This window comes from Botryllus schlosseri, chromosome 9 (genome assembly GCF_051294905.1).
Source record: "Botryllus schlosseri isolate E-star chromosome 9, Bs_hap1, whole genome shotgun sequence".
Taxonomy (NCBI): Eukaryota; Metazoa; Chordata; class Ascidiacea; order Stolidobranchia; family Styelidae; genus Botryllus; species Botryllus schlosseri.
Genome location: NC_137244.1, coordinates 15735065 through 15757506, shown reverse-complemented (window position 1 = coordinate 15757506; position 22442 = coordinate 15735065). Strand labels below are relative to the sequence as shown.

The 22442-nt window shown below is 39.2% G+C and overlaps 1 protein-coding gene across 6 annotated transcripts in view; it reads left to right on the top strand.

Moving 5' to 3' along the window:
- Positions 1 to 22442, top strand: part of LOC145446145 (anoctamin-5-like) — a 36762-nt gene that overhangs the window by 5533 nt on the left and 8787 nt on the right. For 2 of the 6 annotated variants that reach the window (XM_080324378.1, XM_080324383.1), the window contains 17 exons: positions 10093 to 10254; positions 12834 to 13049; positions 13434 to 13538; positions 13601 to 13708; positions 14443 to 14561; positions 15040 to 15177; positions 17362 to 17476; positions 18114 to 18174; positions 18241 to 18461; positions 18656 to 18847; positions 18917 to 18953; positions 19529 to 19695; positions 19756 to 19874; positions 20730 to 20851; positions 20956 to 21076; positions 21272 to 21356; positions 21429 to 21530. In XM_080324378.1, coding sequence (XP_080180504.1) covers positions 10093 to 10254; positions 12834 to 13049; positions 13434 to 13538; positions 13601 to 13708; positions 14443 to 14561; positions 15040 to 15177; positions 17362 to 17476; positions 18114 to 18174; positions 18241 to 18461; positions 18656 to 18847; positions 18917 to 18953; positions 19529 to 19695; positions 19756 to 19874; positions 20730 to 20851; positions 20956 to 21076; positions 21272 to 21356; positions 21429 to 21530 — 2190 coding nt within the window. Of the gene's footprint in view, positions 1 to 6; positions 6561 to 7554; positions 9792 to 10092; positions 10255 to 12833; positions 13050 to 13433; positions 13539 to 13600; positions 13709 to 14442; positions 14562 to 15039; positions 15178 to 16690; positions 16826 to 17361; positions 17477 to 18113; positions 18175 to 18240; positions 18462 to 18655; positions 18848 to 18916; positions 18954 to 19528; positions 19696 to 19755; positions 19875 to 20729; positions 20852 to 20955; positions 21077 to 21271; positions 21357 to 21428; positions 21531 to 22442 lie in introns of those variants that run through there. The other 4 variants (XM_080324381.1, XM_080324382.1, XM_080324379.1 and 1 more) reach the window with 4 other exon arrangements.

Genomic DNA, 22442 nt, shown 5'->3' with positions numbered 1-22442 from the left:
GCTGTCTATCTATTTCTGCTGACAGAACTACACCTATATTTATGTAGCCTACCGTACAGTGTACACTAGGGCTGTTCAAAAATAACTTTTTTCCCGGATCCCAGCCATTCACTGATTATATTGTCAGGTTACCCTAAAAAACGTTGCACACCAAATTTGGTTTAATTCTGACAAGTATAGGATTCCGCAGATCCAATTAAAATTTTTAATTTATTAGGGAAAATTGAAAAAAAATTCATTTTTTTTGCCAACCCCATCAATTTGTTGAGCTGATGACGATGCAAAACAAATTTGACTCAATTCCGACCAAAAGAAGCTGGGTTATGTGAGTTTTTCGATGATAATCCTTGGATTATCTTTGATCGGTGGCAGCACTTCGTCACCCCTCCAAAAAAAATCGTTGGTCTTGGGCGCCCTATAGGATGATCAACCGCCCCGTCTCACGGCTACTCGACAGCTGGGGTCCATTGTTACGAAACGAATCCGTGTATGTATATATGTTGCAGTCGTACGGTCTCCTGGAATTTCGTAAAATGATTCACGGACCCTAAAACAATCAACACAAAACAACACAATGGCTTTTATGTGACGGGTGTTGCTGATTATTTCCAACCAGCTATGTTTAGTCGTGTTTTTGACAATGCAACCCAAATATGAATCACATTCAACCGGTTGAAATTCACATTCAACCCCGAAAACTCTGGCTTCCTCATAGCGTAATCAACCTAAACTCTGGGAGACGGAGCTCCCAGACCCCTCTTTATTCTATGGGTAATTTCATTCATTTCATTTCATTTCATTCATTTCATTCATAATTTCATTCATTATCCTTTATACATCAGATTCACAAACGGCATTACTTCACGAACGAGCAGAAATATAGCTAACGGCGAACGCAAGACTTATATATATTTGTTTCTAGCGGCTTGGTATGCCCCAAAATCGCGAATATTGTTATGAAAAATATAGTGTGCGTACATTTTTCTAGTCGCGAGATTATTAGTCAGAGTAAATTTTGTCAATATTGATAGATCAGTGGTTTCGAAACTGGTACGCTTACCACTAGTGCGGTGGTTGTCAAACTTTTTTAGACACGTCGCGCCTCCTTATTGTCATATCACAAAATCAGTGGCGGCTCGTGACAATATCGGGTGGTGGGGCAAGGGCTGCGAGCGACTTTTATCAACATGACGTCACAATGGCGTTTTCCAACGTAAAAAAGTAACTTTATGATGGTCACATGAATTTCCCGACAACATTGATTTTAACGTAGGTGCCGCGAGAGGTTTGCCGGTGAGCCGTGACTTGAAGTGTGGTAACAAATGTTTTATTCATTTATTTTTAATCAAAGGATTATTTTACAAAATGTACGTGAACTAAGAATCGTCCCTATGCCACGAATCAAGTATCAGGTCATCCTTAGTAGCATGCGTTTTGATTTCATGGTAGAGTTATAGATTACGCAAATCGATAGACCCTAAAATACGACCGTCACCCCAAATTCGAAATCCGGATCCAGTCCGGCCATGTAAAAAAACATTGAAATCCTGCTCCGGCTCCTGAACCGGACTGTGGCCATCTCTGGTTACGACCAGGTGGACGTAGGACATTTTGGCCTTGAAACTGGAGACTGTGACACAACACATACGGCTTACTGTCTATAAGTCTGCTGCGAAATCGCCGTTGGAAAATATATTAATCAATAAATACATGAATAAAAGCCGTAACTTAGTATACTGTTACAAGAAATCATCGAGAAGTAGCATACGCAATCTCATAACCCATTCCGGTATGGTACACTGTCAAAATCAATGCAAACAGACGAACACCTAACTTTGAGTAAAATAGATCGAGGAATAGGCTGATCGAATGATCAGCTGTTAGCCGACATCGAAAATGAAATAGCTATCGCAATTGACAGGGGATTGTAAGCAAATGGTTTGAAGGCCACAATTTCACAGTGAAATGGACATTGGCGAACATAAAATTATGTGAATATTTGAATGCAAACCGAGAATCTTGGTTAGCTGTTTCGTGCGATCATCGAGATATACCATTGGAAATATCATCACCGATCTCGTTATGGAACGCAGACTATATAGATTAGCACAGACCGACACCGGCTTTTGCGTGAGATCCACAATGACGTAGGTAGGCTAAGTATCAGATCAGCGCGCATCTCTACCATACTCGACCTCGAAAACGAAATAACTGCCTCAATCATTGAGTGTCAACTTTAAGACTTGGCACCGTGTTCGATACTAAAATCAAGACATACCGTGTGAAAGCTCATGACAGATCTATGTATGGAACATCGTTAAAATCAATAGAGACCAATAACGGCTTTTGCGTAAATTTGTTGGCGATAAATGAAGAGTCAGCTCTTACTCGACTTTGAAAACGAAATTACCACCCACATAGTTCAGTGACAAACTTAAAACTTGTTACAGCGGTCGATACTAACACTTACCGTGCCAAATGTCATGACCGATCTCGGTATAGAACATCGTCAAAATCAATGGAGACCAATACCGGCTTTTGAGTAAAATCTGTTTGCTGTACTATGTACATGATAGATCAGCACACACTGAACTTCGGAAACGGAATTACTACCATTATCTTTAAGTAGCAAGCCTGAAACTTGGAGCAGTGTTAAATACTACCTTCACGACATATCATACCAAGTTTCAAGAATTATCATGGTGCGAAACACCGTCAAAATCGACCTATTCCAGCAAAGGTCGACTCAACGCATATTACGGTAACCGAGTTCAGATATAGATACGATTGTTACATCACACCTTAAGGGCGAGTAGGCATATTTGCCCCGGTTGCTCGGCCATTTTACGAATAGGAGAGAGTAAATCACCGTTTCTTTATTGTGCGCGGCTTTGAGAGAATAGATAGTGAAAGCTTGTTATGAGCGCTACCGGGGCAAGCCCCGGCTAGGCATTCACAAAGCGAAAACACAGAAGAGAATTCGATTTTCGCAGAGACTTCGCTATGTATGGGCGTTTGCAAGCGAAAGCACAAGAAGAACGCGGGTTTCGCTGTGATCTCGGTATATTTTGATTGCTGTGCGTCTATAAATGGTTAAATTGTTATTGAACAGAATTTTAGGTGGGGCAATGCCCTAGTTGCCCTATAGGACGAGCCGCCACTGCACAAAATGCAACCGGAATGCTAGCAATCCCTATGGATAGTTTGATGACGTGGAAGGTTATGACTAGGGCGACTTTTTTTTACCTAAAAACTGAAGAATATGACCTAAAAATCTTTTTTTTTTACATTTTTTGACCTTAAAAATTTGATTGTGACCAAATTTTAACCTATCGTATGCAAAGTAGCTGTTTTCCCACACAATGCTAGAATTGTACTCCTTATCTTCATTTCTGGTTGGAACTGTCTGTCCTTACGAAGTAGTTTGGCCTGGAAAAACTTTTGACTCAAAGACTGACAAATCTTTACATGAAAAAAATTTATTTCAACGAAATCTGGCCCTATGAAGAATTCCAGTAGTTACATCACGCATCGTTATGGTAGAAATAATTGAAATTTGTTGTAGTACAACGAAAGATACTTTCCCACATTCTCGGGTAGAAAGTGTGTGTCCGGGGCCTACGATACTGCGATAAGTATCGTAGGCCCCGGTGTGTCCTTACTAAGTAGCTTGCCAAGAATGGAGAAAGAACGTTCAACATCAGCATTTGTTGGCTGACAACACTCAAGTTGTGCGTAAACTGCTGGTGACACACTACCGTGTTGCTTCATTTTGCCCACGCAGTCTTGCTTCAGTTAGGATATTGCGGTACGTTGAGCATAACACCATCTGTCACCATGTCAACCTATTTGTTTCATTTGAATGTTTATGATTCACAATGAATAGTATATTCATATTGAAATGAACCCGAATATTTTCGGCTGACACTCGTCAGGGGTAATCGTCAGCAACTAGTAAAGAATTCAAAATGAGCAAACAATGGGCCGTCTACAACGGTAGGCCTATAAAGTAGGCTACAAGCGGTAAAATATCAAGTGATAAGCTCACCGACGGCATAATCTACGAAACAAACGAAATACAGATTACAAAATTTTTGGACATTTTTTGACCTAACGCTACAATTTTGACTAAATTTTGACTTTTTTTGACATGTCAAAAAAATCGCCCTATGACTTGATGAGAGAATTCTATAGTATGAAATTACGGCTATACGTATACAGAGAGCCAGACTTGGACAACTAGGTAATTCTAGTTGTCTAATTTCACTAACTTAGAGCGAAATGCCGGTAATCTAATTCTAATCTAATTTGGAATAGGTGAAAATTTTCTAGTTGTCCAAGTCTGTACAGAGCAACAACTATGAATTAAAGGTAAATCGCGCAGAGCGCGAAATTTTTTTCCAGCTAACCGCAAATTCGCGCTCTCTTCAGATGCTTTCACGCCCCCAGTCTGAGAACCACTGCACTAGTGGTACGCGAGACTCTCTGAAGTGATACGCGAGAAGCTTCGGCGAATCGCGATTTGATATGGAGCGATATTTGTAGGCTTCGGTCATCAATCAGGCATAACTATAGGCGTACTGTGTACTAGGCTGTCGAAATAAAACAGGCCAACGCCATATTCTACGACTCTTCCGTTGATCTTGCTGCGATTTCGTAAGTCACTATACGTTACTTCGCGCCTAGCAGTTAGGTTAGTCTCAAATTCAGATTCCACTTACTATCAATATCAAAACCTTATTCTTATCACCGGACTATGCACAATGTATAGCCATGTGTTATGCATCAGAACCGCAATTGTGTGGCACGTTACAGAGCTGTAGGTGGTCCAATTATAAATATCGAATTTTCATAAATCTTATATTACGACCGATCGGAGAATATAGTATAGACTCAAATCCGCAAAACTGAAAATTTTTTCGCGGTTGACTGACGCGATTCACGTCACGGTAATTAGTGGTTTGGGTGACGGTTATCGGTCATTCTAAATATAAGAGATATACGTATTTCATATGCGAAATATCAGGCGGTATGAACGTCTCCACTCCAATCCTCATTCACTGGATCAATCTGCTTCTTGACAAACCGCGTTTGGAGGACACTGACGACTTTTATGCTGTAGTCTTGCGGAATGCAATATCGAACAGGGGAAGAAGAGTTGCCTTTCATTGTTGTCATTTTTGAAACACTGTTATAGTCAGATGCCATTTATGTGGTACGCGAACGCTGTATAAATCATAAAAATGGAACGCGAGTAAAATCAGTTTGGGAAGAACTGTGACACATAGATAGATAAGGCTCTATTGAACAAAGTGGGTAAAATTATCAAATTAGAGTAACAGCACTAATAGCCAGGACATATCATTTGTGAACAGTGAACACTAAACAATGAGCATACGACACTCCATACAAGCAAACCGGAATCAACGATAATGGAAGGTGGCATCAATTGCGATTTAAAGGTTCCAGTTTGTTGCCTTATATTAATACAATAAAGTATATTCATAGTCTCCCTACGGATTAGAGTATTCTGGAGAACGTGGTCTACGACATGCAAACTTGATCCACTGATATTGTGTTGTTCCAGCGAAGCGTAAACAGGATAACTCTCCGCATTGAGACGGGATTTCAAGACAGTGGAGTTTGAGATGTGTAATGTTACGTCAATGTAATATTACGCACAATTATCGGTGTGGTTTGTTGGATGAAGATGTCAGTTTGCTACGGTAGTTGGTATAGTGCACTTAAACAATGCTTAATCGTTCGCTCGTTAATGATTTGTCCTGGGCGGCAAGAATCCAGTCAACACTCGTATGTGTTTATTTTAATTCACGATGCGTGCAGCGGAGGTTGAGTTCTGGCAAAATGACGGGGCTATTGAAGTATTCAATCATGAATTAGTCACTTCATTTATTTCTCTACGTAAGATAACCACGCGTGAAATGCTTGCGTTGAGCTGATATACCTACAATGAGAATCAGCTAAACATTTGTAGTAATTGTATATGGTGAGGTTTTATTGTGATGATCATTAGATAGAACTTATCGTCGAGAATGCAGGCAGTCCTCACGCACACCGAGATGAGCTTGTGCTTCCGCTATATTTCCAATTCACTCAAATCTGAAGGTCTCCGTCAGCGGTATTCTCGGCGTGATTGACGGTGGCAAGCCAAGATCGGTTTACCGTCATTTCATGTGTTAAATATGGATCTATTTTTGGTATAAATATCAAAGTGGTCAGCTCGCAAGTAGACGCAATGATGATCATCATTTATCGCTTATCTTTGGTATCTCGGAAGCGGAAAAATGCGAAACCGCGTGTGATGAACATACGTTGTATTTACTCAGTGCTACGTTATAAGTATTTGTATGGAAGGAATTGTAAACCAAGCGACCGAGCACATCAGTGAAAACGAAGGGACTAGTTTCAAGACATACGGTGGTCAAAATGGTAGTGAGTTTGCGAGTATGAGTGAGAAGACTCAAGAAGTCGCTTCCGGGTTTAATAGCGCTGGATCTTACAAGTTAATACACTACAATGAAAGCAAGGGTGAGACTGCGGTGAGTAGCCTACCTGTATAAAATAGATCGATTCATTTATTTTGTCAAGTCAGTAAAAACCCAGACCAGATCAGAAAATGCGACCCGCAACCAAGACGTTGCTGTTGTGGAACGTATACCTCGACGGTCTCTCGCCCCAAATCGTACTTTAGTCGTTGTGTTGAAAAATTGACCGTTTATCGTGCATCATCGCGAAGAACGCTAAAGCGTTAGGGCTTACAGCTTATAAATACCGATAGTCTGCTGAAAAATTTAGTGCAATGATATAAACTTAACAAAGTGGAGTGCTCTTGTTGGATAAATAATATCATCTTATCTCAGACAGGTACCGCATAGCAACAATCGATGAGCCTGCGTTTGTGTTCGCCACGAAAACATTGGCAACTGACACGAAGCGTATATAGCCTGTGTATTAGGGCTTTTCAAAAATGACTTTTTTTCTCAAATCGTACTGGCTACTTGATAAAATTGTTAGGTTACCTAATTTAAGCCTACACACAAAATTTGGTTCAATTCCAGCCAGTAACCGCTTTGCTACAGGAGAAGTCAGTTTCTATTTATTATATAAAAATAAATGATAAAAAAATTTGAAAATTTTCTGTTCACCCCATGAAAGTGTTAGGTTGTCTATAGAAACGATGCTCACCAAATTTGGTTCAATTCCAACCAGTGGAAGCGGAGTTATTGCCGTCGAAAAATTTGGATTTGAATAAAATAGTATTTACGGTGAGCACAACTATAATAAATAAACAAAGAATCGGTCACCGTAAATACTATTTTATTCAAATCCAAATTTTTCGACGGCAATAACTCCGCTTCCACAGGTTGGAATTGAACCAAATTTGGTGAGCATCGTTTCTATAGACAGCCTAACACTTTCATGGGGTAAACAGAAAATTTTCAATTTTTTTATCATTTATTTTTATATAATAAATAGAAACTTACTTCTCCTGTAGCAAAGCGGTTACTTGCTGGAATTGAACCAAATTTTGTGTGTAGGCTTAAATTAGGTAACCTAACAATATTATCAAGTAGCCAGTACGATTTGAGAAAAAAAGTCATTTTTGAAGAGCCCTACTGTGTATTCGTGGTGACACTTGATTGAAACTAACTTCCCCCTATCTCCAAAGAAGTCTCGGACCTCCCATTTTTCCTGGCCCGTGAAAATATGGTAACATAAAGTTGAAATCTAGCGCTTGAAAAATTAGCTGAACAACACAGTATACACAGTTACACACGTCATAGATGAGTTGTAGACAGTATTGGCGCAACCTGATCAAGTCAAATCAGTGTACACTGTACAGTTATGATTGCAAGGGTCTCTTTCTCTAATGTACATATGTAAATTGTAGTTGAACTGACAAGGCGCCTAATTCAGCAACAAGTCTTCGTCTCGTCGACAGTTTATGAACGGGTATATACTAATTTAAAGATCTCTAATGCTATATATAGGCCGAAATCAGCATTTATGCCAGCGGTGGGCGATTATTTTTCTCCGCGGGCCAAATTAGAAGTAGAAAATAAGTTGGCGGGGCGCATGAAAATTTTTAGCTATATTCTGCAGCGTATTTTGATTTTATTTTTAAATTACATTGTTAATAAATGCTGCTCAGTGAATGAGTTGATGTTAGGTAATGAGAAACTGACGGTTAATTAAAAAATATCAATTTGCCGTCATGATTCGAAAAAAATGTTGAACATGATACATATTCAACTCTCTTTACACCTGTATATCTATCCACGTTCTACCATTAAGACACTAAAACAGTGGTTCTCAAACTTTTTTAGGCACGCTTTCCTTTATGATAGTGAAAAATTTCGCGTCCCTATCATGATATCGCAAAGTAATAAAAAGAGCAACGAGTATGCTAGCAACTCCAACGGAAAGTTTGATGACATGGACGGTGATGGCTGTTGGTGAGATAATTCTGAAATATCAAAATCGGACAATACACAGAGCAATAACTATGAGCAGGGTGGATAATTCGCGCCTTGAGCGAAAAAAAATCATTTAACCTCGGTTACGCGCTCCCTTCAGATGCTTTCACGTCCCCGGTTCGGGAACCACTGCACTGGAATATATTTGGGATAGTAGGCATACAAAGCACATTGTCTTGGTCGCTGCCTTTCGAGCAGTGTGCAGCTTGAATAACCATGATGATGAGCGAAGCTTGCAGTTTTTCTGAAATTCGCCTTCCCTTGACCGAGTGTCTGTCATAAGACCTACTTTATTTAAAATCCAACATTTCGGTGACACGCTGTTTGAGTTTCAGCTTCCTTTTTGACATGCACGTTCAACCTTTATGGGTGATAGATATGATGAGTTATATAGTCATTGTCAACACTGAATGAGTTGTTTTACGAATTCGGGATTTGCAAACGTATCACGTTACAATTTGAAATACTGACCCGTATAATGCGTAATGTGACAATGGCAACAAAAGGTTTGAACCAAACTATATGGAAAGAGTGATTTCTTGTGACATTAATTGCTACTCATACTTTGCTACATTGACTCTATTTCGAATCTGGAATACGCATGCGAGGATGTAGGCCGCGTAGGCCTAATCGTGGCGAATAAATTAACAGGGTTCAAGGTAATCGAATTTCCTGTCCACTTGATACAGCCTATGGTTATATTCCACGCATCAACATTCAAAAAGCATATTTTATGTTTTGAATTCCAAGCATCCTCTCGCGGCCCGCACAAAATAGTCCCGCGAGCCGCACTTTGCCCAGGTCTGATTTATGCCAATCTATCGCAACCTTGAATGCTTCGTCGATGAATTGATGACCGAACAACCACAAAATAACAAATAATCAGCTGTTCTATTGTTTTCATCAGCTCAGGACGCACTATGTATAATCCGATCAATCGCACCTCAGTCTGCTAATACAAAACAGTCAATAACGTATAATCTAAATGAAATATACATTATTATACAAAATACAGTTCCTGCGAGCAATGTTCGCAGCGGCTTCTAACACCTGTGATTTCATAACTCGGGAATAGTCCCTTTGTTATGCTGTAACAATCGACCACTGTTACCTTGGATGGCGGGTGCATTCGCTGGGGTATGTTTGGCCAGCAGTCAGCACTGCACTGCACCTGTTCGATGCACGTTATCGGCAATTGAACAGTCTGCAAGTCAAACGATGAATCGTCGTTGCCGTATTGTTGGGTCTATCGATGACGAGTTCCCGACAGCGAGAACTGAAAGCACAAATGCGGTGGGACTACAAAAATGTCTGTTTTAGGCCTTGCAGCATAACGGCGTTGTTTTTGCTAACTGCAATGTTTGAACAAGCGATTCAGGGTACAGAACTTCAGAATTTCAAGAAACAATAACTTCATCTTGTTTTTTTATTCACTAAAAGCTTTACGACTACCTCTAATCAGTAATAAGGCGAATCGAATTCGATTTTACTACGCGGAAACGAGATGTTTATAACGTTCCTATTTAGTATTGCCGAATGACCGTAACGATACTACAACGGAAATGGTAAAACGTTACCGCTAATTTTCTTCCAGAAACCGAAGGCTAAGTTGACGTTTAACGACGGGAGACGGCGGATCGATTTCATTCTCTCCTACATCCCCGATGATTCGGAGGAGGAAGAATCGAACAAGCGACGAGTATTCGAAAGTGGTTTGGAAGGTGCTGGATTGGAATTGGAGCACGAGCCCAAAGAAGTAAATAATATCATATTCCAGTAGCGCAGTAGTGTTCGATGTTTAGGCCAACTTATGGTGTCCGATAGCCTGATAATTTATTAACAGAGGTGGTCAAAGTAGTCATGGTTGATGCTCAGGAAGAAGAAGAAATAACTTGGTAAATTTCTACTCAAGTAGACTACAAATAGAATTAGCAATTTCCAAGTGAGTAAAATAGTATTCTAGGCCTAGTTTTGATTAAAAATCTGAAAGTGTTAGGTAAAAGTAGTCTACAATATTTGGGGTTACCATATGTCTTCATTCAGGAGGATTTGTGCTCCTTTTTCAGGAAATCGAAAATGTACTCCGAGGATGGCCAAATGTCATCCTTTTTGGCAGTTCGTAATCCTATGTAGCTCTGAAAGCCAGTCAATTGTAGCCTACACAGACCCAATAATATTCCCGTATTTTTTTTTTAATTAGCGGTTCTCTTGTCTGCTCTTATGTCTTTTGTGACCTGTGGAAAGTGTCCTGTTTTCGGGATCTCAAAATATGGTAACTCTAAATATCATAACCACTTGCGTATACCGTACAAGTAGGCATATATACTCGAATACTTGAAATACTTTGAGACTGACCACATCCGTTTATTAACTACCTATGTTATCAGAATTGGAAATTAGACCACAGGTATATCAATTACTCAAACTCTTCCAGATCATGTTATGTTGTGTTAAAGGTAAACAAAGTCTTGTATGAGGTATGAGGAAAGTAAAAATGCAAGTAGAGCTGCAGAAGAAGTAGTGCTTTGCAAGCCAAATCAGAGTTCGATCACACAGAACCTGACTAATGCTGCTCGAAGGAAAAGCAGACTTCAGTGACTGTAAGCTAGGCAGACTTGTACCAACTACTGGATTTTCAAAAAGCGCAACTAGAACCGTAACTACTCAGTTTTTAAAACCCGCAACTATAACTATAACTACCAACCAATGTTCCCCCTAATTTTACACGAGCCTGCGCACACTCACCAACTCACTGTGCGGCAGGGTTGTAATGACTCAAGTCATGAGTCGACTCGAGTCATGATTTTCTGATGACTCAACTTGACTCGAGTCATTTTCTCAAAATACGAAAATGACTGGACTACACTCTGACAGTCAATCGGTGTATTGACTTGACTTGGACTCGAGTCATTGCGCATGAGTCGAACCAAGCCCTATGACTCGAGACTCGGACGGCCAAGACCGACATTTCATTGTAATCTCGAAGAATAGTAAAGTAACCTCACTCTTGGGATTTCGTCTATTGGTACTGGTACTTGAAAATGCGACCAGAAACTGCTAAAAGTGAAGAAAAGTAGTATATTATAAATGCGAACGATTCGATATCACCAAACAGAGTTATAAAAAGTGAGTTTAACAAGACTTTAACTGGGAACTGAGCAGTCAACACGACTTGGACTCGGACTCGAGTCATAATACCATGACTCGGACTCGACACTCTGATCGATGACTTGGACTCGGACTTGACTCGTGGTGAATTGAAAATGACTCGACTTGACTAGGGTCAAACGTATATAAGTGAGATTGACTTGTGACTCGGAGCCTTGTGACTTGGTTACAACCCTGCTGTGCGGTCTCTTCGACAACAGTGCGTAACGACTAAAAAATAGGGTCATCACTTCGAATATTTTGTGCGCAGCTTAGATTTTCTGTGCGCAGGGACCGTGTCAGCACTGCGCAATCGCGCAAGTGCGCAGCTTAGAGGGAACATTGCTACCAACTTGTCAAACTCTCACTTTTCAAAACTCGCAACTGGAGCTAAAACCAGAACTACTTACTTTTCAAAATCCGCAATTTGAACTAGAACTACTCACTATCAAAACCCACAACAAGAATTTAAAAATTAACACACTGCAGAATATAGTGCAAACTTTAGACTTGACTCGCAAACTTATTTCCTGCTTCTCATTCTCCGAAAAATAATTGCCCCTCTGTGGCGTAAGGGTTTCCATGTCATTAAATGTTAGGAACAGAACAGTACTGAACTGGATTTCATTCTCCTGGGCAACACATTAATTTTTATTTTATAGAAAATATCAGACATAGAATCGACATTACAAAAGGACGGGGTTTTGAGTTTTAAATTGGAGAGATTTCGACCCCAATAATCCACCCGCTGGCTACGCCACTTTTAGTAGTGATGAGTCTGAGTTAGTAGTGGATGAACATTAAACAAACGTTATTCAATAGAACACTGGTATCTCGATTAACGCAAATTTACGACACGTGCTTTCTAGTTGTTCGGCAACTATTATTTTTTTATCAAATCTGCAACTAGAACTACTCAATTTTCAATATCCGAAACTAGAGCTAGAAATAAAACAGCTCAATTTTCAAAATCTGCAACTACAGCTAGATCTAGACCTACTAAAAAAGGTTAGTTAGTTGACCGTCAACTAACTAAATGAGTAGTTTGTGCAAGTCTGAAGCAAGGACTTTTATTTTTGTTGGATGCAAAACTATCCCCAAGCTACTACCTACTTGACAAAATCTGTATAGCCTACCTGGTCTGCATAATAATGATAAAGCTCTTAGACGCAATCCATTTTGAACAAGGCCTCCCAAGACGGGAAGACATGCTTTGTAAAAGTCCACGCGCCTTGGCCGTGTCTCACGAAATATGCGGAAATCATGCGTATGAACATGCCGCTGAAAGATGACGACAAACTCCAGATAGAAGAAGTGGAGCCTGAAGACATGTGCTGCAGATCTTGCTGGGACGCGTTCAAGTGTTGTTGCGATCCTTGTCGATTACGAAGCCCGTACTTAGAGGTCATTTGTATTTCTATATACTGTAGGTCTATCTTTTCTTATTATACCATCAGTGCCACACAGTGGCATGCATTTTTACCTGCTGTTTGAAACACTCCTTGAAATACTTCTTATCCTCTTCACTCTCACTGTTGTATGTATTTCGAGGTAAATGATGTTTAGTGCATAATTGGTGGCAAGAAATGATGCTCCTGGTCACGATGTAGCAGACTTATTATTAAGTGATATCAGTATTATTAATCTGATGACACAACGAAACTGTTAAGTCACTGTCATTCCTTAGCAAGTTGTTTCTGATTTTTTTTGGCAATGCCGCAGCCCTAGGGGTGTTGCATTTTATTAAATCAAAGTATTTCTAATAATTTCCTTTTTTGTTATGACCAGGACGAACCAAACTGTCACACGGCAGATTTTGCAAGAGACAAAGAAGCCTTTTTCGATATAAAAGATAAAGAAAAGTTCTTTTCGAATGCGGAGAGATCGCGCATTGTAAATACCTTGCTTGCAAACATGAAGCTAATTTCATCACAAATGTTCATATATTTTTTCAGGCATACAGAGTGTTGAGCGAGACTAAATTTGGAGACGAAAAGCTGGATTTCGGAATCCGAAAACTGATCAGTCAAGGCGCATATGGGTCTGCTTTTCCGTTACATGAGGTGGGATATTATTTGTGATTCATATGATAGATGGTGTCTGGTAGCTCAATAGTTCATTTATTGATGGCGAATGCCGAATACATACATCTATTCACTTTTATATCCTGCAGTAGCCTTTTGATCTTTGATCTCAGGGCCGATGCAATGTTCATGAACTTGTAGCGTTTCTGAAGTAGTAAGTATCCAACCAATGTGTTAGTTTCTATACTGTTACTCAACTTGTGCAGTCTTGAATCAGTCCTGGTGAAGTCTCACCTCACAGAAATTACTCGGTATCAACTATGTCGGTACGTTCAATGTAGTTGTGTGAAATGCGTCTCTCGAATCCAGTATGGCTTATATGCTCGAGCTATATGCGACGAGTTGTTGTAAGCCTGTGCAATATACTTTCCACAATATGCACATGTGGTATCATCCTTCCTTCATGGGAGTTTCTAGTCAATCAAGTTGCACTGGTCAGTTGGAATATGAACACTCTGTACGTACAGGCTCTTCAGTATATTAGGTGTGAACTAAGGGATCAATCCATAAAATAATTTTTTGACTTGTGGATTGCTTATATGCGAATCTGTGTGATCCATTATTATTCTTGGAGTACAAAATGTTGTTTTTATTAGCACATTTTGTTATGTGAGATTGATTGGTGTAACAGTGAATTTCCTTGATTCCCTCTAAATACATCGATGCAGTGATCGTCAATGCGACTTGACAGTTGTTTAATTGGTATGTTCCAGGGTAAGCATACTGCAGAAAATTATAAACTCCCCGTCCACAGCAATATGAGAAGATTGCTTTATTGGGAGTGGGCAAGGTGGGGGAGATGGTACAAGTTTCAGCCCTTGGACGCAATCAGGTGAATCATGGATGCTATGATAACTGTGTGTGATGTTGGTTCTAATTAGGTCAGCCGTTTGTGTATTTACCAAGCATTTGGTATATGTGTCTGATGTGATCCCTTGTCAGATGTAGTACTGTTATCATGTGTTATCATATTTTTACCATATTGTTGATCTATCAATAATAACAATGTTTATTGACAGATATAATATTTATTTAAATAAAACGACACAGTACAAAATGTCACATGTTCTCTCGATTACCTATTTGCGAGGAAATTAAAATTCCTTTTGTGTCAGTACTTCTTGAATGTTAAATTGATAGACCGTACTAGGTCGTTTCAACATCCATCTATATTGCATTGTACAATGTACTGTACATGGGTGTGTGTTGAGTGGATGAAAATAATAAAACCGCTGATTATCATTGAATACATATTTTATTTTGGTTGACCATTGAGAACTTTCTAGTAATATCTCATCTCCGTTGCATAGATCGTACTACGGTGAGAAGATTGCGATGTACTTTTCATTTTTGGGGTATTATACAACGATGCTCTTTACACCATCCTTGGTTGGTATCATCGTTGTGTTGTATGGAGCAATATCTGTTGCAGTTGGAGGGACCGTTAGGTATTCATGGGTGCATTGCGGACTTGGCACTTTCACAACCTGATACTAATGGCATGCACCTCTGATATTTGTGGTATAGTTATATTGAACTTGACTTGTAGTCTGCTGCATGGTAGGCTACTAATACCTCATTTTCATAACCTTCTTGCTGTGATAGACATACGGTATACATTTCTTTTGTTTTCCATAGCTAGTAACATAATACGAAGCATATGATATACCGTGACCCTATTTAAATATTTGGTAACAAATATCATCTTGTGAGTGTGTGTTTTATCGCCGTACTGGTATTAGGATTGCCGTTTGAGTTTGCCCATGCAGTACACCACAACGATTTTCACAATCTCATCACAATCGTGTGTGTTATTCATGAGTAATTAAGGAAGGTAAATTTGTGGTCTAGAAATCAAACGAAGGCCTTATATAACAGCCTATGGTGCAGTCTGTTATTCAGTCTAATTATTATTATAATTTTCATTCTCTGCTTGTATGTATATATCAGTGGTCGGGAATCTATGGCTCGCGAGCCATATATGGCTCTTTTGGGTATAAGATATGGCTCTTTGACGAATATGTATTGTTGTACTGAATTGATCAACATTGCAGCGACTTGTTGGTAAATTTTCATAACGGCCAATATAATTATTATCGTGGCAGTATAAACATGTATTTGAGAGGTAAAAGACAACGCTGTCTTCAGGCTGAGGGGCTCGGACCCCCTCTTTTGAAAATGATCAAATTTAAATAGCTGTCATACCGGCGGCCAATGTCTCTCGCGAATTCTATGTACCCGACTCGAAATCTTGAATTGTGCGATGCGCTGATTAATCAAAGAGCATAGCAAACATGGGGGCGCCCATTTCAAAACGCAGTTTTCAAATACAAATTGTCTTGCTGATCTACGGCGCGAAATGAACTGTTGTGGATGTGACATTCACAATTAAAAACTCGAATTACAAACAACGCCATAGCTATCCCCACGTTCTTGATTGGTAAGTATAGCTCTGTGTAGTGCCGGCGATAAAATGTATGCGTGTAGCGCAACCGCCGAATACTTTGGGAATTGAAAAGTCGTTAAGTATTTAGATTTTCAGAATCAGTCAGACTGTCACATTCGATTAATATCAGTTATAATAAATTCTAAGCTACTTATACGATGAATTGTGTTATCAATGGTGAGGCTTGGCCCGTCTGTGCCTTACCTCTCGTTTCGAGCTTTATTTTCGAACAATAAATATCAGTTTTTACAGAGAAAATATGGCGCATACGAGGAATCCCAAGTATTATAGTGAGTTCAAATTAGTGCTATGATGATGTCACGAATTTTCAATTGGGACGTAACAGTTTATCGTCATGTATGGCTCTTTGGGAATTGAGATGGAAAAAATAGGGCTAATATGGCTCTTCGGACAAAAAAGGTTCCCGACCACTGGTATATATCATATACGACAATGACTGTTTCTTTTATTCAATTTTAATATATCTAATTGTTTCTTTTCACATTCTGTGACAGAAAATATTATGGTGACAAAATTGCCGTATATTTTGCATGGCTGGGATTTTACACTTACATGCTACTATACCCTGCCGGTGTGGGCTTGCTTTGGATGATCTACAGTATTGTAACACTAAATGGTGAAATAACGGTGTAAGTAAACGCAAATTGAACATGTCTGGCTTTTATTGCTACATGCCAAAAAACGTTTTGGTAATTCTTCAGTATCATCAGTTTATGTGAAGTTTTGATAATTTCTGTTGCAGCTTACTGCCAGCACCTGTCTTCTGGCATACAGTAACTATTTAGTGATTGAATATGCATTTCTGCTTGAAAATCGACTCAATCCCATTTCGCTAGGACAATTCGCATTCGGTCAATAAGACAAACCGGAATTGAATGTATCATAATCATAACAATACCACTGAGTCATAGTAGCAGCTTCTTGTGTTGTTTACTTGTGCTTGGTGAACAAAAATCATAGAATGATTCGAATGTTTAACAGCATGAATATTTGAAATCTGCATGTTTGAATTGAATTCTATAATTTTCTGTCCGGTTGCATATTGAGCTATTATGCACAGTATTATGATCTTCAATTCGTTATTTTCTGTCATATCATTTGGTAAAGAGAATGAGGTATACCTCGGTTTGATCCAGATATTCTACTGCACTGTCTTGTTGTTCAGTGACGAAGTCTGTGATGAGAACGCTCCTACCTACGCTGGTAATGAGATCATGTGCCCACTGTGTGACATAGACTGTACTTACTGGAGATTAAACACGTCGTGTACAGCTGCGGTGGTGAGCATCTTTTCTGATTTATCATACATGATGTTGTTTGGCATCGTTAATCCGAATGGGATCATTTGAGAACTATTTTGTTACTTGTCGATTATCTCAAACAGGCGAAATTTCGGTGCCAATAAGCTAGGGTTACCATACGTCCTTTAGGATTTGTCCTCATTTTTCAGGAAATAGAAAATGTCCTGCGAGGACGGCTAAATGTTTTCATTTTTTGCAATTTGTCCTCCTTTACAGTCTTTACAACTAGGATAATGGACAGAGTCAATTGAAAATCGGTATAAATGACGTGAAATAGGTAATACGAACGTTCGAGGAGGTCATTCGGGAGTCAAATAAAAGTATTGACCTTTTTTTCAGTCAACACCGCAAAATTAACGTAAAAAGTGGGTAAATCGGAAGTTGAGTCAAAGCGATGACCTTTTTTTAGTCAAAACAAGATTTCCAGTAGATAATACAAAATGAGTTGTTTTCAATTTCGGTCAACTAACTTTTATGATTTGGTGAAAGTGTCATCCTTTCCTGATTTCAAAATGTGGTAACCCTACAATAACATTGCTTCTGTCGTCTCTGGTACACTACAGCGATGTATTCAATCTTTTTGCAAAGATGCTCTGAAGAGAATATTTCTTTACAGATCACACATCTCTTCGATAACACTTCGACGATAATTTTTGCCGTGTTTATGTCGATGTGGGGTATGTGAAACTCCTTATCTTTTCGTATAGAGTAGGCTGGTAATAAATTCACCGAATTCAATTTAGCGACGTTGTTCTTGGAATTTTGGAAGAGAAAGCAGTTTAAGCTCTCTTACGACTGGGACCTGGTAAATTACGATGAAGAGGCGGATGTAGTTCGGCCAGAGTATGAAGCGGAGGTTAAAAAAGAAAGAGTTAATCCCGTGACGTTACAAAAGGAGCCGTACATTGGAATGAAACAGAAATATTGGAGAATCACATTTTCCTTAACAACAGTCTTGTTTTGGGTAACAGATGTTTCTTTTCTGTAGTAGCGAAAACAATGTTATTACCAAAATATATCTATTCGTTTGAATGTTTTTGATGCCTTTGAGCTGAGGCAAGCAAGAGTTTTCCTACATGTGTACAATTGAATAGTATATTGAAGTTCTGTACCTCCAAGAAGCTCTTAACATGTGCACGCAAACTTTTATCTCGACAGATAATACTCATCTTTGCGGCCGTGTTTGCGGTTATTGTCTATCGTTTGGCGATTAAGGCAGTCTTCGCTGTATCTGTAGACTTGACCGCTTTACAAGATGTGGGTATCATTGGACAGTTTGCTACGCCTCAAATGCTCACCACCATTACAGCATCGTGTCTTTCTCTGGTCGTCATCATGATTCTGAATAAGGTAATTTTGAAGACTATCCGCGTGATTGAACAATGAACATACACCTTACTTTGTGCTTGTCGATTTCAGTTGTACCAGTATGTGGCGATTTGGCTGACCCATAAGGGTAAGTTACGTGCTGAAATGTTTTGGTTTTCAGAAATTTAGATGTTTGTGAAAATGGTGTGAGGAACTGTTATTGTGTCATAGATTTCATGGTTGTCTCTTTATTCTGTGCCCTGTCTGAATATCCCAATACATCTACTTTGGCAATGCATGTACAAATACATGATAATCATGCATACAGGGTTGGGTTATCAAATTAAGAGATATACATGGTTTTAAGCATCAAACACTTCCACTACTTCAGTGGTTTCATCGAATCTATACTCTCCGGGTTCAATTATGCTCACATAATATCATCTATCAGTCCTGGTTTAAAATAAAGTCTCTGCCTCTCTGAAGGCTTTGATGTTCCAAATTTTCCTTACATATTATTATGTTATTTGTGCTTTAAGCATCTCTTTGCATCGTCTACTTCTGCATTGTAACAAGTTATAACTCTATATTGTTAAGCTGGTCACTAAAGCCTTTTCGACCGGCCAACCATCAGTTGCAAACGTCAGTAATATGGTTAATTCAAAAGTTAGTAGGCCCACTCGGCAGACAATAACAAGTCAAAATTATTTTATTTGTGTTAAGAGCTGCCAAGAACGCAACAGGAATTCGACGACAGTTTTACCTTTAAAATGTTCTGCTTCCAATTTGTCAACTACTATTCCTACCTATTCTACGTCGCCTTTTTCAAAACAACTATTGCCGGAAGGCCCGGAAACTACACCTACCTCGGCGAGTGGAGATGGGAGCAAGTAAGAGAAGCTAAAATGTGCTGGTAAAAGCAGAGTTGATATTTCTGTTGCATTTTCTAGTGCGATCCTGGTGGGTGCATGTACGAACTTTCGCTTCAACTCATGATTATAATGCTGGGAAAGCAGCTTTGGAACAATACGTATGAGATTATTTTGCCATGGATTCTTAATAAATACAGGTATATTGACTTTTAGGACATTGAAATATGCGTTCTCCATGCACAAAATCATAGTTAGTATAAAAATAGGTATTTTGTAATACTGGTACTTTGTGAGTCAAATTTAGTGAAAAATGATTCTGTAATGGAAGAAGGTGGTGCATTATATGTTGATATGGAATTTGCAGAACTCCCTATATTGGTACAGGTCAGGGTTGTAATGACTCGAGTCGCGATTTTCTGATGATTCGAGTCAATCTGTGTAATGACTCGACTTGGACTTGAGTCATTGCACATGACTCGGACCAAGTTGTATGTATCGAGATTCAGGCGGCCAAGACCGACATTTCATTGTAATTTTGAAGAATAGTGAAGTAACCAAGCTATTGGTATTTCCTATATTGGTAGTAGTACTTGAAAATGCGACCAGAAACTGTTTAAAGTGAGAAAAATTAATATTACTAACGTGAACCGTTCGATATCACCGAACAGGCTAACAGAGTTATAAAAAGTGGGTTAAACAAGACTTTAACTGGGAACTGAGCAGTCAACGCAATGACTTGGACTCGAGTCATAATACCATGACTCTGACTCGATCCTCTGCTCGTTGAGTTGGACTCGGACTTGACTCGGTGGTGAATTGAAAATGACTTGACTTGACTCGAATCAAAACTATAAAAGTGAGTTCGACTTTAGACTCGTAGCCTGGTGACTTGGTTACAACCCTAGTACCCAGGCTCATGTTTCCAATTTCATCTCAATCCTAACACTTGTAATGAATTGACGAAAATCAAAAGTTATCGCATTCCTGAATGGAATAAAATCAGCTTGTGTGTCTTTGTATGAGCGTTTGTAATTACATCATTTTATTTGCAGACAATACAAATCCAACAAGCAGTCGCACGAAAAGCCTGACAATGAGTACACGAGATGGGAGCAAGATTACGATCTCGGCCAGTTTGATGAGCTGGGACTGTTTTACGAATACCTCGAAATGGGTAGGGTGGAATTTGTGAAAATTCAGAATAAGTGCCTAAGCTTAATCAGTCCAAGAGATAGAAACTTGCTTATGGATATTTCAACTTATTCCGTATGTTTACAGTGATCCAATTTGGATTTATTACACTTTTTGTGTGCGCCTTTCCCCTCGCCCCCTTTTTCGCACTTCTGAACAACATCATCGAGATCAGACTGGACGCGAACAAATTCATTTGCGAGCTTAGGTGAGATGTACATTACTCGATTTACGCTCAATTGTGCTTCACAGACCCAGTTGCTAATAGGAACATGTTATTTCACAAAGCGCTGAACTACCTTCTGCAGTGACTAAATCACTTTAAGACTGCCCCAAAACCGCAATGTTAAAATGGAACATGCTGCTATGATATCTGACGCTCATCATTTTCTCTCTAATGCAGGAGACCGCTGTCTCAGAAGTGTGCAGGTATCGGGGTGTGGTACGACTTACTGGAATTTCTAGCTGGCGCCTCGGTAGTCACTAATGTAAGCATGCTTTGTACATTGTCCATTCACCGGTCAGGAATATTAATCTCTGTCATTATTCATGTCTTCCAGGCATTTACGATAGCTATCACGTCTGAAGCCATTCCAAGGATGGTGTACTACTTCGTTTATTCGGTTGCACCTTTGGGAAGTTATAGCGATAGCACCCTATTGGTAAGCCCATAATCTGTACTCATTAATCTGCAATTAGCATTGGTGAAAATCATTAATACCAGACAGTGACTTGGAAACATTACTGGTTGCGAATTCCAGCAATAACTAGGGCTGAGCGAAATGATTTTAGTACTTGAATATATGTGATCTTAAACGTCTCCTTCCACTAAGAGTCATGTTATTAACGAGAGTTCTAGTTTCGATACTTTCTTTCCACTGTGGGAGCCTCGAAACATCCATTAGTCACATCAAAGTATCATCCAAACTGTCATGACTAGGGCGATTTTCAAAATTTTGTTAAAATTGTAGCGTTAGGTCAAAAAATTGTCAAACTGTGTACAAACTACATAGTCAAAATATTTTTGCAACCTGCATTTTGTTTGTATCGGAGATGTTTGCACTGTCGGTGAGCTTATCATTTGACATTTTACATCTTGTAGCCTACCGTTGTAGACGGCCTGTTTTCTGCTAATTGTTAATTATAAACGGTTAACTGAAGCAAAACTGCTTGGGCTTTGCTTCTTATATCAAGAAGTGCATGTTGAAAAATTGTGATGTAGACAACATTGTCAGAATGAAGCAACACCGTGTGTCACCAGCAGTGTACGCACAACTTCAGTGTTGCCAGCCAACAACTGCTGCTGTTGAACGTTCTTTCTCCATTCTTGGCAAGCTACTTAGTAAGGACAGACACTTTCTACCCGAGAAGGTATGAGAGAATATTTCGTTGTACTACAACAAATTTTAATGATTTCTACCATAATGCGTGATGTAACTATTGGAATTCTTCATAGGTTCATATTTCGTTAAATAAAGTTTTTTCATGCGAAAATTTGTCAGTTTTCCAGTCAAAAAAGTTTTTTCACGCCAAACTACTTCGTCAGGACAGACAGTTCCAACCAGAAATGAAGA